At 37.6% G+C, this 17234-nt stretch overlaps 4 protein-coding genes and 1 non-coding gene across 8 annotated transcripts; 3 read left to right on the forward strand and 2 right to left on the reverse strand.

The window, feature by feature from the left end:
* Window positions 1–4141: 4141 nt before the first annotated feature.
* Window positions 4142–9306, reverse strand: LOC103872603 (kinesin-like protein KIN-14O). Its single transcript, XM_033272207.1, has 17 exons — window positions 9120–9306; window positions 8914–9041; window positions 8752–8835; window positions 8545–8622; window positions 8322–8414; window positions 8202–8231; window positions 7146–8084; window positions 7002–7083; window positions 6821–6916; window positions 6536–6715; window positions 6293–6399; window positions 6038–6216; window positions 5751–5915; window positions 5403–5656; window positions 4818–5313; window positions 4516–4715; window positions 4142–4416 (listed from the first exon to the last, which is right to left on the reverse strand). The coding sequence occupies exons 1-17, from the start codon at window positions 9283–9285 to the stop codon at window positions 4358–4360; spliced, it is 3336 nt and encodes a 1111-aa protein (XP_033128098.1). The 5' UTR covers window positions 9286–9306; the 3' UTR covers window positions 4142–4357.
* Window positions 8749–12161, reverse strand: LOC103872604 (protein YLS3). Its single transcript, XM_009151036.3, has 3 exons — window positions 11773–12161; window positions 11593–11676; window positions 8749–11429 (listed from the first exon to the last, which is right to left on the reverse strand). The coding sequence occupies exons 1-3, from the start codon at window positions 12107–12109 to the stop codon at window positions 11284–11286; spliced, it is 567 nt and encodes a 188-aa protein (XP_009149284.1). The 5' UTR covers window positions 12110–12161; the 3' UTR covers window positions 8749–11283.
* Window positions 12162–12608: 447 nt separating this feature from the next.
* On the forward strand, window positions 12609–15017 carry LOC103872605 (putative aluminum-activated malate transporter 3). Its single transcript, XM_009151037.3, has 7 exons — window positions 12609–12838; window positions 13005–13234; window positions 13308–13445; window positions 13535–13804; window positions 13893–14032; window positions 14104–14250; window positions 14313–15017. The coding sequence occupies exons 1-7, from the start codon at window positions 12657–12659 to the stop codon at window positions 14949–14951; spliced, it is 1746 nt and encodes a 581-aa protein (XP_009149285.1). The 5' UTR covers window positions 12609–12656; the 3' UTR covers window positions 14952–15017.
* An 11-nt stretch (window positions 15018–15028) lies between these two features.
* Window positions 15029–15100, forward strand: TRNAD-GUC. The gene has a single exon. It is a non-coding gene; the product is annotated as a tRNA-Asp (tRNA).
* A 32-nt stretch (window positions 15101–15132) lies between these two features.
* Window positions 15133–17222, forward strand: LOC103872606 (peptidyl-tRNA hydrolase, chloroplastic). Of its 4 annotated transcripts, none has more exons than XM_033272257.1 (9): window positions 15133–15592; window positions 15677–15761; window positions 16009–16076; window positions 16169–16219; window positions 16305–16378; window positions 16572–16630; window positions 16727–16803; window positions 16881–17008; window positions 17045–17222. In XM_033272257.1, the coding sequence occupies exons 1-8, from the start codon at window positions 15245–15247 to the stop codon at window positions 16992–16994; spliced, it is 876 nt and encodes a 291-aa protein (XP_033128148.1). In that variant the 5' UTR covers window positions 15133–15244; the 3' UTR covers window positions 16995–17008; window positions 17045–17222. The 4 variants fall into 4 exon arrangements, with proteins under 4 accessions (XP_033128148.1, XP_033128147.1, XP_033128146.1 ...); XM_033272256.1 differs by having other exon boundaries at window positions 16881–17016; window positions 17051–17212; XM_033272255.1 differs by having other exon boundaries at window positions 15134–15592; window positions 16881–17016; window positions 17047–17222.
* The last annotated feature ends 12 nt before the right edge of the window (window positions 17223–17234 follow it).

The raw sequence follows: 17234 nt of genomic DNA on the forward strand, positions 1-17234 counted from the left end.
GTTTTATGAAAAATATTTTGAAGCCCAATTTAGACTCGCGGCCCAAATTCTCTTTCTTCTCCGCCTTGCCAAAGGAAACTCTAACGGCTACAGTTCTTGCGTTCTCTGGTGAAACGCCTTTTCCCACGACAATGAATCATCAACCTTGCTTCATTATTTTCTTCATTAATTTCCCAATACCAAACAAATGTTCTCTTCACCTTCCCCGAGCTTCCCACTATAAAATCAACTCTGCATATAAGAAAAAGCATAAGATATCGCATCCATGGTTTTCACCGATGTTGCTACGGGTTGGGAGAGACCCTAATTATCTTCAAGCTCATACATTTTTTGGAAGTTTAACTGCAACACGCAATGGGAAGTCTCTGATTGGTGTAGAGATGGTGCTCATCTACAAACATGTGGGATTCTATTTACTATTCATATATTCTCTCTTTTCAAGAATCAGAACCCCATACTAATTGCATTAACACATGGCTCATCGCCTGATTGTGTTGTTTAGAAGCCACATATGAAAATCTGTATCAGGCTTCCTCTACCAAAGTGATTGTTAGTGAGAAATTCAAAGTTTTATGTGGGATCATATTATTTCATCTGTTAACATCAAAACCAATAAATCTAAGCAATGAAAAACGATGAGCATTTGTGTACTCCCGTTTTCTTATATCTACTTATCAGCACCAGTATGGTGTATATATATGTAAGATCTTAAACTTCCTCTTGAGATTGTGAATGGAACTATTAATGGCAAACCAACTCCAGAGATACGAAGATGGACCAGGAGAGGAAGAAACTGCATAAGGTAACTTGAGGAACACTGTTTTTTTTTTCTCTTTAATATTTTGGAAAGAAAAAAACAATTTAACATGTTTCCATGCGTTACACATCAAAGAGAAAAGAGTTCCAAGTTTCTGGCTGATGACCTTGAACAACAATGATATCACTTCCGAGGAGGTAAACTATATGCAGTTTTGGTATCCATTTTGTCTGCAACTCCAATCATAACCATGGAACATAGCTCTAGCTTCATGTCTTTGATGTCAGGACACAGAGTGTCGATCATGTTTCATATGAGACATATCTTTCGACAATGATTTTTTTTAAATCTTCCTACATAACCTTCTTTTTTCGTTGTAGGAAATCAAAAACTGGATTCAGGGTAAAAAAATAAAAATAAAGTCTTCGAAAACTGGAAGAGATAACAAACCAGATTAAGCTGTAAAGGTACATATGTTATTACTATATTTAACTTGAATAGTTTCTCACATGAGAATCTTCATGTTCGTCTTTATTTCAAGAACTCGGATGTTTTGCATTACTTAGTCACTGAGAAACTCATTTGTTCAACGGTTAAATCTTTTTCTCTTAGTCTATGCTCAAGTTTTCACATGTTCAAACCTGATTCTTAATCTTGATTTGATTTATTTCCGAGTTTGACTGAATAGTTCATAATCTTGGTTTCATTCCACGGATTCAGATCTTATGTAGTTTTAAATCTGACAGTCTCCTTGCTCTTACAGCTGTACTTACAGCTGAGTTCCTTCATGCGAACCCTCAACCACTCCTCTACAAATGGCTGCCTCCGATGGAATTTCCGCTGAACTTTTTGCACAGCACACAACCTTTGACAATCTCGGCCTTGGTCGGGCCTCTCAGGTAATTTGAACCTGATAATCACCTTTCCCTTATCTCCATGGAACAGTTATTTGAACTTAAAAATCATCTTCATCATATCTCCTTACAGTTTTGTCGTTATGTATGTATCACTATGGGACGCCTCTTTCGCAACTTTTAGGACGTCTATTTGAACCTAATGATCAACCTGGATGGATGTGATCTAGAAAAAACTTCATATTCATATCAGGATGAAAGTAACAACAGAGCTCCAAAAGTGGTAAGCCAAAGTGAGCAACCATCTGTTTCTGCAAGCGATCCGGTAGATGCGGCTACAAAAGTGACGACCGTGGATCAACCAACACCACCCAGCTTTGGAGGCGAAGAGAAGAGTTACAAACGCTACCGTGAATGAAAATTGGAAGTGTAGTAAGCTTTAGTTCCCACTAAGATTTATCTTCGTGCATTACAAACTGTACACTAATTAACTATTTCCATTTTATTTTTAATTTCCATGTTTGGCTTTTTGTTTATAAACTTGCTGCAACCAAGCTCCAACTTGATAGCAATTTTATCTTATTTTTTAATAAAGTACCTTGGACGGCTGTTTACACATTAGAAAATAATCAACTGGTATAATTCAAGCATGAATACATTCAGGTTGTACGTCATTGAACACACTTCGACTTCATACTACACGGAAATCCAAAATCTTATAAGCATTTCCGCACTCCGCGCTTGCGCGGAGGAGAGCCCCCTAGTACCATTAAAAGAGGATCATTCACTTAATGAAAATTACAGTTTCTCAAAAATACCCTTATTTTTACAAAGGATGAATAAAATTCATTAATGACATTTAAGTCTTTTGGTTTTGGGCCTACATATACACCTAAATACATTTATAAATAATGGGCCTATATATATTTAAAAGATATACTAACTTTAAATATAATATATGTATAAATATATTACGAACTATAAATAAATTAGCAAACATGAAAATATCATTTTCTTAAATATACATATCAATATTCAAAACAGATCATTTGAATATTATACATTTTTTCAATACAAACCAAAATCTTATATCCTACACCATATATCATATACATATTTGAATATCATTTTTCCATTTATAATGTCATTTTATACATAATATTGATATGGTAATTATGAGTGTTCAAGAAAATTTTAAAAACTATATTAAAATTAATTTTGAAATCTAAAATAAAAATACAAACTTATAATAGGTTATTAATGACGAAAATAAACTAATATTGTCATATCAATAAGTTTTTTGTATTATCATTTTTTATTTGGATAACATAATAAAATTTTATCAAATTCTAAGGAATCACTAATTTATGTAATATTAATAAATATATGAGTAATTTAATCAATTTAAAAAAAAATTACTATTAGATATTTTGTAATCGGATCAATGGTATCAGATTGCAGGTTAATAGTGAGTTTTTGGATTTTTACATGGTTATATCAGATTTTTAATTAACGAATTTTTCATTAAATCCGAACCGGATTATATACAATGTATCGGGTCTATAGGTCCAACCATGAATCTAGGTCAGATATGAAAACAAATCTTAAAACTCAAACATTATCATAGAACAACTACCATATTTCGAAAAAAATATCATATTTTGAAGAGAAAAAAAATGATAAAACCCTAAAAACTCAATTGTTATGGTTCGAAACAAAAATAATGGTAATTTGCAAATCAGTTTTCGATTAATAAATGAAAATCAAACAAACCCGCGCTTTCTAAGCGCGGGTCAAAATCTAGTATTTTTATTATAATTTTCCCCATTTTGTGATCTAAGAAGTCTATCTTCTTTGTCTCCTTTAAGGCCAATGATCTATTTGTTCTTTTCCTCCTTTGATTAATATTTGTGCAGTGGGCAAGAAAGCAAATGTCAGAGAGTGTCTATCCACTATTATATAACTACTATCATCTTAAAATGTAGTGGTATGCAAAATTGGTTAAAAGCGCCATTTCTTCATGCCACACTAATCAAACAGAACCTGAACTTAATCTTTTGTTTTGTTCAAGTACAAGTAAATGCTTCTGTTAATATCTTGGCAAAAGAAAACAGCATAGTATTGTTCATGAATCGTCATGTATTATATAGGTACAAGATGCTGAAGAGGACATAATTGGGGGTTTACAATAAGTCATGAAATCATTGGGCCCCCAAAATATTCCAGAAATAGATTTGGTGATCACATCATCAGTTTGGTGGGAGAAAGAACAAAAAATGGGCTAAATTCAGGTATGCAAAATAACACTGTGGGGACTGCTCACCAATATATTGTAAGTGGATTTACTATGGAGCTAGCTGTTGTTTCTATGTCAGCATTTCAAATCTCAGTCACATTTTATAACAAATCCATTTCCATGTACAATTATAATAAGTATCTTGGTATAATACCTGGTTATCTTGATTCACATATATATTTTACAGTATGAGAATAATCATTACAAGTTAATTTCACACCATGAATCGTAAGATTATATGTGATGAAACATTTATTGTAAATATAAGAAATATTTGGTGAGAATAATGAGATTCGTATATTTACAAATTTTGTACATATTTAAACCAAATGAAACTACAAAATTAAGTCTCAGTTGAAGCCAATGGATTCAATAGAGAGTGAAAGAGAAAAATATAAAGTATTTGTTTTTAAAAAATAAACCGGCTAAGGACCAAAAGAGTTTTTTTCTTTACGACCACCGTTTTGGTGACTTGACCAAATTAGAAGCACTTCCTGTCTTCTTTATGCCTTGAGAAACAATCAATAATACACCATGAGAACTAAAACGAAAGAATAACTAATCTCTTCGATTTAGAAGCTAGAAATTATATTTGTTTGATGGCTTACTTGGTGACATCAAACTTGATGTGGGCTTACTTGGTGACATCAAACCTGATGTAGGCTTGCTTGGTGACATCAAACCTGATGTGGGCTTACTTGGTGACATCAAACCTGACGCGGCCTTTACAGCCCTCGTAGCGACCTTAAGTTTATCAAGTGGCCGTGTTGTCTTGGTAGAAGCCCTTGGCGTCACTGGCTTAGACGTTCTGCAATGTTCGGTTTCAGAAATCTTTTTTAAAATGTTCAGATTGCACCTAGTTAATTTCATTTTATATTTAAGAGAGGAAAACGAAAAAAACGTTACTTACTTGTCTGACATCTTCAATGGTTTTCTTCCTTCTGCTGCACGAGGAGCATCGATGGACCCTTCTGTTTCATCATCAAGCCTCTCTTCATACTCTGAACCAATAGAGGAAGCTAAGGCCTCCCCGTCCGTGATTGAGTGTCGTGATTGTCTGAGATGATCATGTTGGGATCTTGAATCTTCTTCTATAGATAACTGTGACTCTTCTGAGTAGAACTCATCGGAATTTCCTAAGCTCTTTCTCTGCAGTCTCTGTGGGTAATTAATGTCCTTAAGCAAATGTAGCCTCTCTATCTCGTCGTCTTTTCTTGCTATTGTGTCCTTAAGGGACCCTAACTGCTCCATTAAGTCTCTAACATCTCTACCATCTTTACTGCTCTTTGCAGCACCTAACTCAACTCCAGAGACACGCTCTGCGAATTTCAAAGTACTCATCGACTCTGAATATGAAATAACATCAGGATTGAGTTGCACAAACATCAATGTCTTTGCTCGCCCACCTGAAATGTGTTAAAGCACATGGAGAAGAGTTAGATAATATCAGTTCCTTTCATGATGTAAAAAACAGTACACCAAGTTTTAACTTAACCTAGAGAGCTTTGGAGAAGCTGAGTTAATTTGCTGTTTCTATATGGTACATGAGAACTCTTTGAAGCAAGAGAGAATATAACATCTCCTAGAGCTGAAAGTGACTTGTTTATATGTTGTGCTTCTTTAAGCCTATCTCCTGTAACTTCAGAGCGATCAACTCTCTCACTACCCGCCAGATCTACCAAATGTAGATTCCCGTACAAGGCAGAACCGGTCTTCAAGTCCTTCCCACGAACATGAACAGTGACGATACTGCATATGGAATCGTTAGCCAAGTTTAGAGACCAAACTATCTAGATAATGGACAAAAGACAAAAAGTGTTTGTTTCAAAGATCTTAGGCGAACCTATGAGATCGGCTACTTCTTTCATTCAAGGCTGTTGAGCTAACGACTCGGTTATTTAGCCCGATGTTCATTAGTTCAAGAACATCTGAAGTCGATGTCACGGGATACATGCTTGCATCAGGTACAGCAAGACCGTTTTGTTGGGTTGTAGAGAGAATACCTAAAGTGTGAAAGTCAAGGAGAACAAAAGACTTGCACACAAGCACAAAGTAGGAGAACATCTAAATTGCAGTAGAAAGTTTGAAAGAGATGTAGAAAACCAAGTAAGAGCAGATAAAAAAGGATATCTCTTTTGAGAACTGTCACCAGAGAGTAAATCGCGTACTTGTTCATTGTATATCTCCACCATCTGCACCCCGACTTCATAGGCTATGTTGCTTTTTCGAGACTGAGAGATTTTAAAGAGGTCATTTAGAGCACGATAGTTTACTCCCCATTCTTCCTCACTTGCTCCATCTGGACCGGTCTGTACAAAACAATAATGATGGTAAAAAAATGCAACAAAATGACATATTTATTGGAAAATGATAGCGAGTGAATACCATTGTGTAAGTTTTGCCTGATCCTGTCTGACCATAGGCAAAGATACAAACATTGTAACCATCCAGAACCGATCGAACAAGCGGTTTTATATCCGAAAATACCTCAGCTGAAAGAATAGGAAAAATACAACAGAAATTCTGATAGCTTTTAACTTGATTAAGAAGATGAATCAAAAAGAAACTTTAGATGGAATAATAAAAAGATCCCTCAGAATAGAGGTCAAGAGGCTAACAAAAGAACACCTTGAGTAGAGGCTGGACTGTAGACCTTATTGAACCTAAATTTACGAAGACCATCTTTCCCAGGTTTTGTGGGATTGAGAACTACCAACTCCCCATGCTCACCAATGTGTTCCACCACAGTGTTTGATGCACCTTGCCCTGGCAAGAAAGGCCTTACCCGACAATACACTCTAATGTTTCCTGCAAGCCATAACTTGAAAACATATAAGTTGCATATAACATGATTTTTTTTCTAAATCTGGAGAGTTGTAAAAGCATGAATATGTTATACATGATCCACATTACCTTTTAGCTCCTGAAGTTCATTGAAGAGCTTTTGGTTTTCAGCTAGGACAGCGTGATAGTTTTCGGCAGCTTCTCCAAGTTCAAGTAACTTCTTCCCTGCAGAGCCAAATCGAACTTACAAAGTCACAAAACATAATAATGAGTTATTATTAACACAAAATATATGTCCGAACTTACTCACCTAATTGACTAAACTCTCCTTTATAGCTGTCTTGAACTTTTAATATTTCTTGTTTAATTGACTTAGAATAGAGCCTCAACTCCTGGAAAATTTAGCAGCTCTTGGTGACTATAAAACAATAACTAATTCAAGATGTAAGCATACCTGAAGTGCTTGGAACTGGAAGTTGATAAATCTTCTATATGAAAGTTCTTTCTGACTCCAACTCCGACTCTTCAAGTCTAAATTTTCTTCCATTTCTTTGGCTTTACTCTTCCACTGGGCTAGATTATGTTCAAGCTCTCGATTCTTTGCTTCAAGGCTTGTATTAACAGTTATTGTCTCTATTCTAAATTGTTGCAGCTCCTTCACCTTTTCCTCAAGAATCGTTTTAGCAGAAATTGCTTCTTTCCCCATCTTTTCAAGCTCTCGGTTTTTGGCTTCTAGGCTTGTATTAACAGCCACTGTCTCTTTTTTGAATTGTTGAAGCTCCTTCACCGTTTCCTCAAGGGTCGTTTTGGCAGCATATGCTTCTTTCCCCATTTTTTCAAGATCTTGGTTCTTGGCTTCAAGGCTTGTGTTAACAGTCACTATCTCTAATTTGAATTGTTCAAGCTCTTTTACCTTTTCCTCAAGAGCAGTCTTAGCAGCATTTGCTTCTTTTCCAATCTTTTCAAGCTCCTTAATCCTCTCCTCAAGGGCAATTTTTGAAACGCTTGCATCTTTTGTCATTTGTTCAAGCTCCTTCACCCTGTCCTCAATACCCGTTGTGGCGACCTGTGTCTGGCTTTCCATCCGCAAGCATTGTTGTTCATATGCTTTCTTGGTTGTCTCTAGTTCTCGCCTTAAAGTGGAAATTTCAAGATTATATTCACCATTCGCCTTCTCTAGCCTAACTATATCCTGCTCTTTGTTTTTCTTCTTTTCTTCCAGCTTTGTATGGCTTTCCATTTGCAAGCATTGTTGTTCATACGCTTTCTTGGCTGTCTCCAGTTCTCGCCTTAAAGTGGAAATTTCATGATTATATTCTACATTTGCCTTCTCTAGCCTAACCATATCCTCCTCTTTGTTTTTCTTCTTTTCTTCCAGCTTGGACTTTTCTGTCTATTATAGTCATTCATCTCAAGCAAATTAAAGATCTCACCAGAGTCAAGTTTATCACGGCCAAGTCGCAGTAAGTAATTTTACATGATTGCAGTGGACAGATGCAAAAAGCATTACCTTTATCCGTCGAAGTTGTTTCGTAGCAATCTGGTAAGATATAAGTTGATCAGAAGAGTAAGATATAAGTTTCAAGAAACAAAAAAAGAATTCTCAGGGCAAAAGTTTTTTTAATGATACCTCATTTTCTTCACTAGTTCCTGAAGCTAAGGTTTCAAGAACTTTGATCCTCGATTGATACTTCTCCTCACGAGCTTTAAACACACTGTTTTGCTGCACAAATAAATATCAGAACATAAAATCAGTTGAACACAGTTTACTATATAGATTCTTTTTTTTTTGGTAATCATGTTAAAACTTAAAACACAGTTTACTATATTGTCAATGAAAAAACAAGAAATACCGTTCTTAGATGCTCAGATTGAGTTGAAATACGTCGCTCAATTTCCAGCACGACTTTTCTCAGCAGACATGCTACACGCTGATCATTACTGATTAGGTCAGATGGTTTCCCAAGTGTGTGCATGCGTTTGCTTTTGCAGTAAACTATTTAAACAAAGACGCATCCATCTAAAAGTATGATGAGAATTGTTAAAGAGTCACAAAGTACCTGAGGGACTTCACCATTGTTTCTCTCAATACTGTCATCAAGGATTCCAGTTGCAATACTTAAAAGTGACTGCGTGGGAGCATTCTGCATCCAAATGAGTTTGAAAAGAAACTACTATTACAAAAGAACAAAACCAGAGTCTAGGAAATGCAGAAAAAATACATCTAAATTATTAGATTTCATCATCTCCGAGATCTTTGCGGCTTGGAGATCAAAACGGCCTTGTTTCATTTGGAAAGTCTCGTGGAACTTGTGGCCTCCATGGAGCATTGATGCAGGGGATGATGGATCTGTGGTTAAAAAAAATAAACCATTAAAGAATAACTATATATATGTGAAGAGAAAAAATAAAATAAAAATAAAAGTACCCAGTGGGGAAGAAGAAGAAGTGGCTTGGGGACGTTGAAACTTGGAATCCGCCGCATAAGCTTTGCGCCTTTCATAAGGAGAAGATGGAGAGAAGGGACTACGAGGAGTGGAGTCTCCACGAGAGCTGCCTGATTGATCAGTGAGAGAATTCATCATCAATCGCATGGATGGGTCGAAACCAAACTTATGAACGATCCTTCATTCTCTATCAACAACGCCTGAAACAATCCATTGTGTTTCATAGTTAATTGAGCCATTAAGACCACATTACGTGCTTAGCATCATTATTCATTTAATGTTAAAGCTCGATCTAGCTTACTATGTGTAACGTCTAATCACCAGGATCGCATATCAACCGATCGATATTGTACTTTAAGCTCTATCTATTCGTTTTTCAATCTGTAAATTAAATCTCGAAAATGATCTAAAGCAATGAAGTCTGATCTAATTACTAATCAAATCTCTGGAGAAATAAAATGACGTATAACCACCATGTTCCAAGTTGCGACAATGCGAATAAAAAAGAAGAAAACAGCTGTTAGAGACGAACCTACCTGGAGAGTAGCAGAGACTCGCTTTGGTGCAACACGAGAAGAACGGCATTGAGGAAACTAAGTCAAAACACACACATAAGTAGAAAGAAATTCACGATCAGAAAATCGGATCATGGCAAGGAAAAAAAAAGAAGCAATTTTTTTTCTGAGGAGATGTCTTTGTCGGGAAAGGGGGAAGTCTAACCTGCGAGAAAACATAGAGACGGAGAAGGAAACGTGGCATGGATTGATTAGTCACGTCAAAGAGTTTTGTGACTCTATTTTTGTTGTTCTTGTTGCTGTAGCGCGAATGTAGGAAGACGCGCGAGTATCCCTCTTTCTCCTCCGATCGTTTTATTATACACCGGGTCGGATCGGGTCGAGTCCGGCCAGGTCGGGTTTTCATTTTAAATCTCACCTAAACAAAACCATTATATTTCTGTTTATTACAGATATGCCTATTTACATTTTTCTAATTCGGATATGTCCAGGCCGAGTTTTTTTTTTGTAAATTAATTAGGATTTATTTAAATTTATAACTTTTTTTGGACAACAATTTAAATTTATAACTATGTTAACATTTATTTTTGGATTCAAATTCATTTTAAATTTATTTAATAATATTTTAATTCAAATAAATCGAATATCATAACAAAAATTATGACGTTTTTAGATAGTTATTTATGTTTTGAATATTTGTTTAGATATTAGGGCCAATTTTCAAATTGATTTTTTCAAGTTTTAGGTTTTCTTTAGATATCATTCAGATAATATTCATAGCCCAAAAATACAGCTTTACATTTTTCATTATTCTACAGATGAGTGCGGATTAAGAGTTACCCAAAAAAAAAAGAGTGCGGATTAAGATTTTTCAGTCTGGATTTTAGGTTCATTTACAAATGTGCATGCCAAACTTTTATTATACAAAACTGAATGAATTTCTTAACATTTTGACATGTATGTTACAGACCATCTATTCGGATTATTCAATTCGATTTGTTAATGTCGGTTAAACTCTTATTGGATTGAGAATTTCAAAAGTTTTTTGGGATTTTAGATTTAATTATAACTTAGATGGATTTATTTAGTTTTCAGTCCTTCTCCACCAGAGTTGACTTGCAGGTTAGCTGTGAGATAGTTGACTGGAACGGTATACTCCATCCATTAAAACCGTTAACTCCAACGGCAGGTACGTCCTGCTTGGGGAAACTTGCTATTTCCAGTCTCTTAAACGTGTCCACATCTTTTAATGATTTTTTTCTCGAAATGTGAATCTTTCATTTCATTTTGTTTTTGTTGTTAAATACGCTTTTAATGTTTGACAAGGGACATCACTTGTAACTTGACCCTTTCTGATTGTTATTTTTTGAAGGTTGGACAATTGTTTTACAAGGTCTCTCTTAAGCAAGTACGTGTGGTACACTTTACCAAACAAAGACGGTAACAAGGGCATTGAAACTTTGAAAGAGACATTTGTTTCTTTGTTCTGTTTTGGTCCCAAGAAACATTACAATGACTTCATTCGCCACGTTATAGAAATTTTGTAGTTGCCCCGAGTTGAGTAAGAAAAGCAAAAAAGAGGATAGTGTAAACTTGGCGGAAGATCATTGTGGTTATTACGCAGATGAAGTTAGACGAGGAAGAGTGTGCCGGCTAGAATTGCAGCGATCACAAAGATTGTCACCTGAATCTTAAACGTTGGACCAGATGATCTAAGACCATCACCTAATCCCATCATATTGCTTGGTTTTGGTGCCACTTGAGCCACTGGAGTTGCTGAAAAGGAAAAATGGTACGTCAAGAGTCCTTATGACACAGAACATCTTTATTTACCAAATGAAGGTTTCACACTTTTTCTTGTAATATGATTCATGTATTCCATTCCTCATAGTTAATGTTTGTGGTTCAGCTTAGGCCTGAAAATTAATAATTGACTTACCTGCAGCAACAGAATTGTTCTTTGCACCCATAGATACTTGAGAGCCGGTTGAGTTAGTAGATGGTGGAGAAGCAGTGGAAGCTCCTTCCAGCAAGAAAACAATTTTTCTTATGAGTTTCACAAAATCTATACATTGAGTTTTATTTGTGTGTGTAAGAAGCGACAGGAGGATTTACAAACCTGAGGAGCAAACAGATGAATTAGCTGGGATGCTACAAAGCTGGGGCAGTTTCAGCGCGAGGGTTTGATTGATGGGAAAAGCAGATGATAGAGTGGAGTTGTTGTTGAGGAAGAGACAGAGGCAGGTCGGCTGTTGGCTGTAGATCTGGCTCAGGCTGCTGCAGCATGGCTGAGCCGGGAACTGGACAAATCCCTGCACGAATGGACCACATGGAGCCAGAGCTAGCAGAAGAGAAGCACAAGAAGCTGGAGGACTCTGACCTTGAGCAAGACCTGGTTGGAGGAAGACTGGAACCAAGGAAATTAAGACAGTGATAAAGACACTTGAAGATGCCATCTATGAGTATTGTGTCTTAACAATTACTTGGGAATTAAGTTTCTTCTTCTTTCTTTGTAACGATAGAGATTGCTAATAGAAGAAGAGCAGTATTTAAGGTTGGATTCAATGGGTTTATTGTGCAACTGAAACTTATATATCATGCAAAATATGTGTTCTGTGCAACACTTGAAGTTCTTCATGTTGTAACCTTTAAAGGGTGAGGTCGTTGCTGTTATAAATTTGACCGTTTAGACTGTTTATTTTTTGGTATTATAATAAACATTATCGAGATTATGTGTGGACAATAACTGTAATTAAACACGACAACGTGGTTCCAAGACGTGCATACCAACTATACAAGATTTGCAAACCATTTCTTTACAAATATCGGAAAGTTCCACTTTTGGAATTTGGGGTTTTTATTCATGATGCCATCATCGTGTAATGATACAAATCATGTGTTAGGCGTCTTTAAAACCACAATGCACAAGAAATAGAACCTCTTCTTCCCAAACCTCCCGTCCCTGTTCCTCTCTTGAGAGATCATCAGAATCACGAACCAGAAATGGCGGCACCAAAGCTGGAATCTTTCAGGAGGGGCAGCATGTTTGACGTATCTTTCAGGCGAAGTAGTATGTTCGATGGTTCGTTTAGACAAAGCATAAGGGATAGGCTTCTCCCACATCCGACCAGAGACTCTTTCTATCCCGGTGAGGACAAAACTCCCGTCCGTTGCTGCTCCTACAGGTTATATATCATCTACATACAATCTCTCTTTCTCTCCAGAAACTATGTTGACCAAATTTTGTGGAACCCCTTTTATCGAATCTGATGCCTCTTGGAACCAAAATCTGAGTCGTGTAACAAAAGTTGAGAATGGTTTGACTTGAAATGACGCGGGTGGTGTTTGCAGGTACTTCTCCGACAAGATCACTGGGTTCGTGACGAAATCACAGGATGTTTTGGTTACGGCTTGGGAGATGGGAACATCTGACCCGAGGAAGATTATATTCTCAGCTAAGATGGGTTTGGCTCTGACACTCGTCTCCATTCTCGTCTTCTTTAAGCTCCCAGGATCAGAGCTCAGCAACCACTATCTCTGGGCAATTCTGACAATAGTTGTTGTCTTCGAGTTCAGCATAGGTAAATGCAACAGACTTAACAACATTCTAACAAATTCAATACCTGATAAGAAAACCATTTCTTCTTGGTGTAGGAGCCACATTTAGCAAAGGCTGTAACCGGGGACTAGGAACGTTATCTGCAGGAGCATTGGCGCTTGGCATGGCTGAGATATCCGCATTGACTGGACAGTGGGCAGAGGTTTTCAACTCTGTTAGCATCTTCGTCGTAGGTATGGATCATCTGGTCGAACATAAAGCTTCCACGCCTTTGAAACACATTCTGATTTCTAACAATAACATGTCTCTGCTCTTGTATCAGCCTTTTTTGGGACTTATGCAAAACTATACCCAACGATGAAGCCGTATGAGTACGGATTCCGGGTGTTCTTGCTGACGTATTGCTACGTAATAGTGTCGGGATACAGAACAGGGGAATTCATGGAAACAGCGGTCTCAAGGTTCCTTATGATAGCACTTGGTGGCGGCATTGGCCTCCTTGTCAACACTTGCATTTACCCCATATGGGCAGGTGATGATCTCCACAACTTAATCGCAAAGAACTTTGTGAATGTCGCCACTTCTTTGGAAGGTTCATTACTCTCTCTCTCTCTCTCCCTCTCTGACTAGTTGAAAAAAGCTTAGTCTAAATCTCTGTCAAAGCCAATTCCTTTATGCAGGATGTGTGAATGCATATCTCAACTGCGTAGCATACGATACGATCCCCTCGAAGATGCTGGTCTATGAAGCTGTCACGGACGATCCAGTGTACAGTGGTTACAGATCAGCCGTTCAATCAACAAGCCAAGAAGACACTCTGGTAGGATTCTCTTCACTAATCAAACACATAACTTACTTCAAAACCTCACATCTAACCTCTTCTTTGTGAAGATGGGGTTTGCTTCATGGGAGCCACCACACGGTCCATACAGATCCTTCAGATATCCATGGAAGGCGTACGTGAAAGTAGGTGGCGCATTGAGGCACTGTGCATTCATGGTGATGGCATTACACGGATGCATTCTCTCAGAGATTCAGGTACATTAGCTTCAATTCCCTACTTAAAAACCACAGACCTAAGAGTACGCATTGTAACGCAGGCTGCAGAGGATAAACGAAGCGTGTTTCGTAACGAGCTACAAATAGTCGGCGTGGAAGGAGCTAAAGTACTAAGATTCATCGGAGAAAAACTAAAGACGATGGAGAGACTAAACCCTATAGAAGACATCCTCCACGAGATTCACCAAGCAGCTGAAGAACTCCAAAGCAAAATCGACAAGAAATCGTACCTTCTCGTCAACGCCGAGACCTGGGAGATCGGGAACCGATCGAAAGATCTTACAGACGAAATCAAAATATCGAATCTCGACGAGGATGTGAGTCGGATCCTGGCGCATAAGTCACAGAGCGAAGCCACGATCCGTCCGCCTAAGAACTGGGACGTTGTGACGACCACTTCGAAGAATCCGAATCCCGCGACGATCCAGAGCCAGCAATCGAGGACGGCGATGCAGAAACAGTCGTCGTGGCCTAGTCGGATCTCTCTGACGCCGGGAAGTTTGTTGATTACACCGGGAGATGATGATGAGGCGGCGAAGATGTATAGGAGTGCGAGTGCTCTGTCTCTAGCTACGTTCGCTTCGTTGTTGATTGAGTTCGTCGCGAGGCTGGAGAATCTGGTGAATGCGTACGATGAGTTGTGTGAGATTGCGAATTTCAAAGAGGCTGTTATTGCCTGAGTGTGTGTAAACGAATAATGGCTTGCCGTTTGTTTTGTTAAATAAAATTATGTTCCTTTGGAATTATAAGCAATTGAGTCGTTGTAGTATAGTGGTAAGTATTCCCGCCTGTCACGCGGGTGACCCGGGTTCGATCCCCGGCAACGGCGTGTTTTTTGCATTTTTTTATGTTTTAGCCCCGCGACTTTTCTGTACTTTTTTTCAGTTTATCTTTAGTTTGACACTTGACACCAAGAGAACGAAACCAATCCAATCCTGTCGGAGAGATGAACTAAACCCTAATTTACAGCACAATGAAAGCTGCCGTCTTTCCCTCTAAAATCGCGAATCTAGGCCTCCCTTCTGGCCACCGTTGCGCACTATTCTTCCGATCACCTCCCGCATTGCCTTCCTCGTTTTTCACAACTCCTTGTCGGAAGCTGACAAGAGGAAGAAGGGGTAGTGAAGGCTTCATGTCTCAATCTTCGTCATCTTCTCAATTGTTTTCATCTCTATCGAATTCGTTTTCCTCTCAAACGGAGTCGGAGTTGCCTCAAGTTCAGTTACCTTCTCCGAAGCCAAAGTCTCCGCCGCCGCAGCTCCCATGGCTCATAGTCGGTTTGGGGAATCCCGGGAAAAAGTACCAGGGCACTCGCCATAACGTATATATCTATCTTTCTCTAAGCTGCATCTTCCCTTTATGTTATCCTTTTTTGGGCTTGCTAACGTTTTTTTGTTTATTATAGGTTGGGTTTGAGATGGTGGACGCTTTGGCTGAAGCAGAAGGGATATCTATGAACACCGTTAACTTCAAGGCCTTGTTTGGCAAAGGTTCTCTCTTTCATCCTCCATTGTGAAGTTTTCATCTTTTCTTTTGTCAAAGTGATTTTTTGTTGATGAATTGAATTGAAACCATGGTTAAGTAGTTAACTGTATTTTCAGAATCCTATTTGATAGTTCATAACTATTAGCTTCCTAGTTATACACTTCTGCAATTGTTTTAGTTGAGAGATTGAAACAGCCTTTCTTCTGTGTTTGGGTTGTTTTGAACTTTGGTTATTGGTTTTGTCTATCATAGGCGTTATTGGAAACATACCGATTATGCTGGCGAAACCTCAAACTTTCATGAACGCCAGTGGTGAGTCTGTAAGTGAGCTCATTGGCATGAACTGATGTTTCTATTTATCATCTCTTGTAATTTTTTTTTTTTTTATTATGATTGCTGCAATTGTTTGAAGGTTGGACAAATTGTTTCCTTTTACAAGATCCCGCTAAAGCAAGTACTTGTGGTATACATTATCTTCTCTCTCACTCTCTCCGACTGGATTTAGAGTGCATCTGCGGTCTAAAAGAACTTTCTGTATCTTTGTACAGATTTACGATGATTTAGACTTGCCCTTTGGTAAACTGCGTTTATTGCCAAAAGGTGGCCATGGAGGGCACAATGGGTACATGATCTTTTTCTCTATATCTTTACCTGCTAAAGGATGTTTTTACTAGGCTTAAGTATTATTGTCTGAAGAAGCAATGTGTATAGTTTTGACTGTTTTCACTTATCAAAAATCATAGAGAATATAAATATATCTCAAATTTTCAGAGGAAGAGAACATTGATGAAACTGTTGTGGTCATTTACTTGCAGGATGAGAAGCATTATAGATCGCCTAAAAGGGAGCCGTGATTTTCCTCGTTTAAGAATAGGTAAAGTTTTCATTTTCATCCACTTCAACATATAAGCCAATGTCCCTGTTCTCTTCTTAGGGTTTTGTAAAAATCGTTGTATGTTTCATGTTTCAGGGATTGGACGGCCTCCAGGGAAGATGGATACAGCCAATTATGTTCTTCGCCAGTTTAATAAACAAGAACAGGAAGAGGTATAGACTAATCCCAACACTTACCGCAACCTTTTAGATAAGATAAAAGGAAGGCTGATTGTTTCTGGTCTTTGCAGTTGGATTATACATTTCAAACAGGGTTAGAGGCAATAAGGATCATGTTGCTTGAAGGCTTCAACAAAAGTGCAACCTTTGTCAACACTCAAAAATCCATGCAACAACTCAGTTGAAAAAAGAGGAAGAGAAAGATTGGTCCAACAAAAGTGCAATAAAAAAAAAAAGATTGGTCCATCACATATGAAAGACCTGCAGAGTTTCCAGCCTTATTCATTCTTAGAAAATCAATTCATATTCCCTTTGAGCAAATTGTACTATATCAGAAGAAAAAAACAAATTTATTAGCTTTGACATAATTTGCTTTTGATTATAATAAAATTTAAACAATAAATTATCTCATCTAAAAGTGCAAC

Source organism: Brassica rapa, chromosome A06 (assembly GCF_000309985.2).
Source record: "Brassica rapa cultivar Chiifu-401-42 chromosome A06, CAAS_Brap_v3.01, whole genome shotgun sequence".
Taxonomy (NCBI): Eukaryota; Viridiplantae; Streptophyta; class Magnoliopsida; order Brassicales; family Brassicaceae; genus Brassica; species Brassica rapa.

Coding starts and splice junctions, on each gene's coding strand:
- LOC103872604 (XM_009151036.3), bottom strand. CDS start 12,109: ATGGCATCTTCAAGTGTCTTTATCACTGTCTTAATTTCCTTGGTTCCA. Junction 11,677..11,772: donor TTCATCTGTTTGCTCCTCAG/GTTTGTAAATCC, acceptor TCTTGCTGGAAG/GAGCTTCCACTGCTTCTCCA. Junction 11,430..11,592: donor GAACAATTCTGTTGCTGCAG/GTAAGTCAATTA, acceptor TTTCCTTTTCAG/CAACTCCAGTGGCTCAAGTG.
- LOC103872606 (XM_033272257.1), top strand. CDS start 15,245: ATGAAAGCTGCCGTCTTTCCCTCTAAAATCGCGAATCTAGGCCTCCCT. Junction 15,762..16,008: donor CAAGGCCTTGTTTGGCAAAG/GTTCTCTCTTTC, acceptor TGTCTATCATAG/GCGTTATTGGAAACATACCG. Junction 16,220..16,304: donor CGCTAAAGCAAGTACTTGTG/GTATACATTATC, acceptor ATCTTTGTACAG/ATTTACGATGATTTAGACTT.
- LOC103872605 (XM_009151037.3), top strand. CDS start 12,657: ATGGCGGCACCAAAGCTGGAATCTTTCAGGAGGGGCAGCATGTTTGAC. Junction 13,235..13,307: donor TGTCTTCGAGTTCAGCATAG/GTAAATGCAACA, acceptor TTCTTGGTGTAG/GAGCCACATTTAGCAAAGGC. Junction 14,033..14,103: donor CAAGCCAAGAAGACACTCTG/GTAGGATTCTCT, acceptor TTCTTTGTGAAG/ATGGGGTTTGCTTCATGGGA.
- LOC103872603 (XM_033272207.1), bottom strand. CDS start 9,285: ATGCGATTGATGATGAATTCTCTCACTGATCAATCAGGCAGCTCTCGT. Junction 9,042..9,119: donor TTCTTCTTCTTCCCCACTGG/GTACTTTTATTT, acceptor TTTTAACCACAG/ATCCATCATCCCCTGCATCA. Junction 7,084..7,145: donor TCCAGTTCCAAGCACTTCAG/GTATGCTTACAT, acceptor TAAATTTTCCAG/GAGTTGAGGCTCTATTCTAA.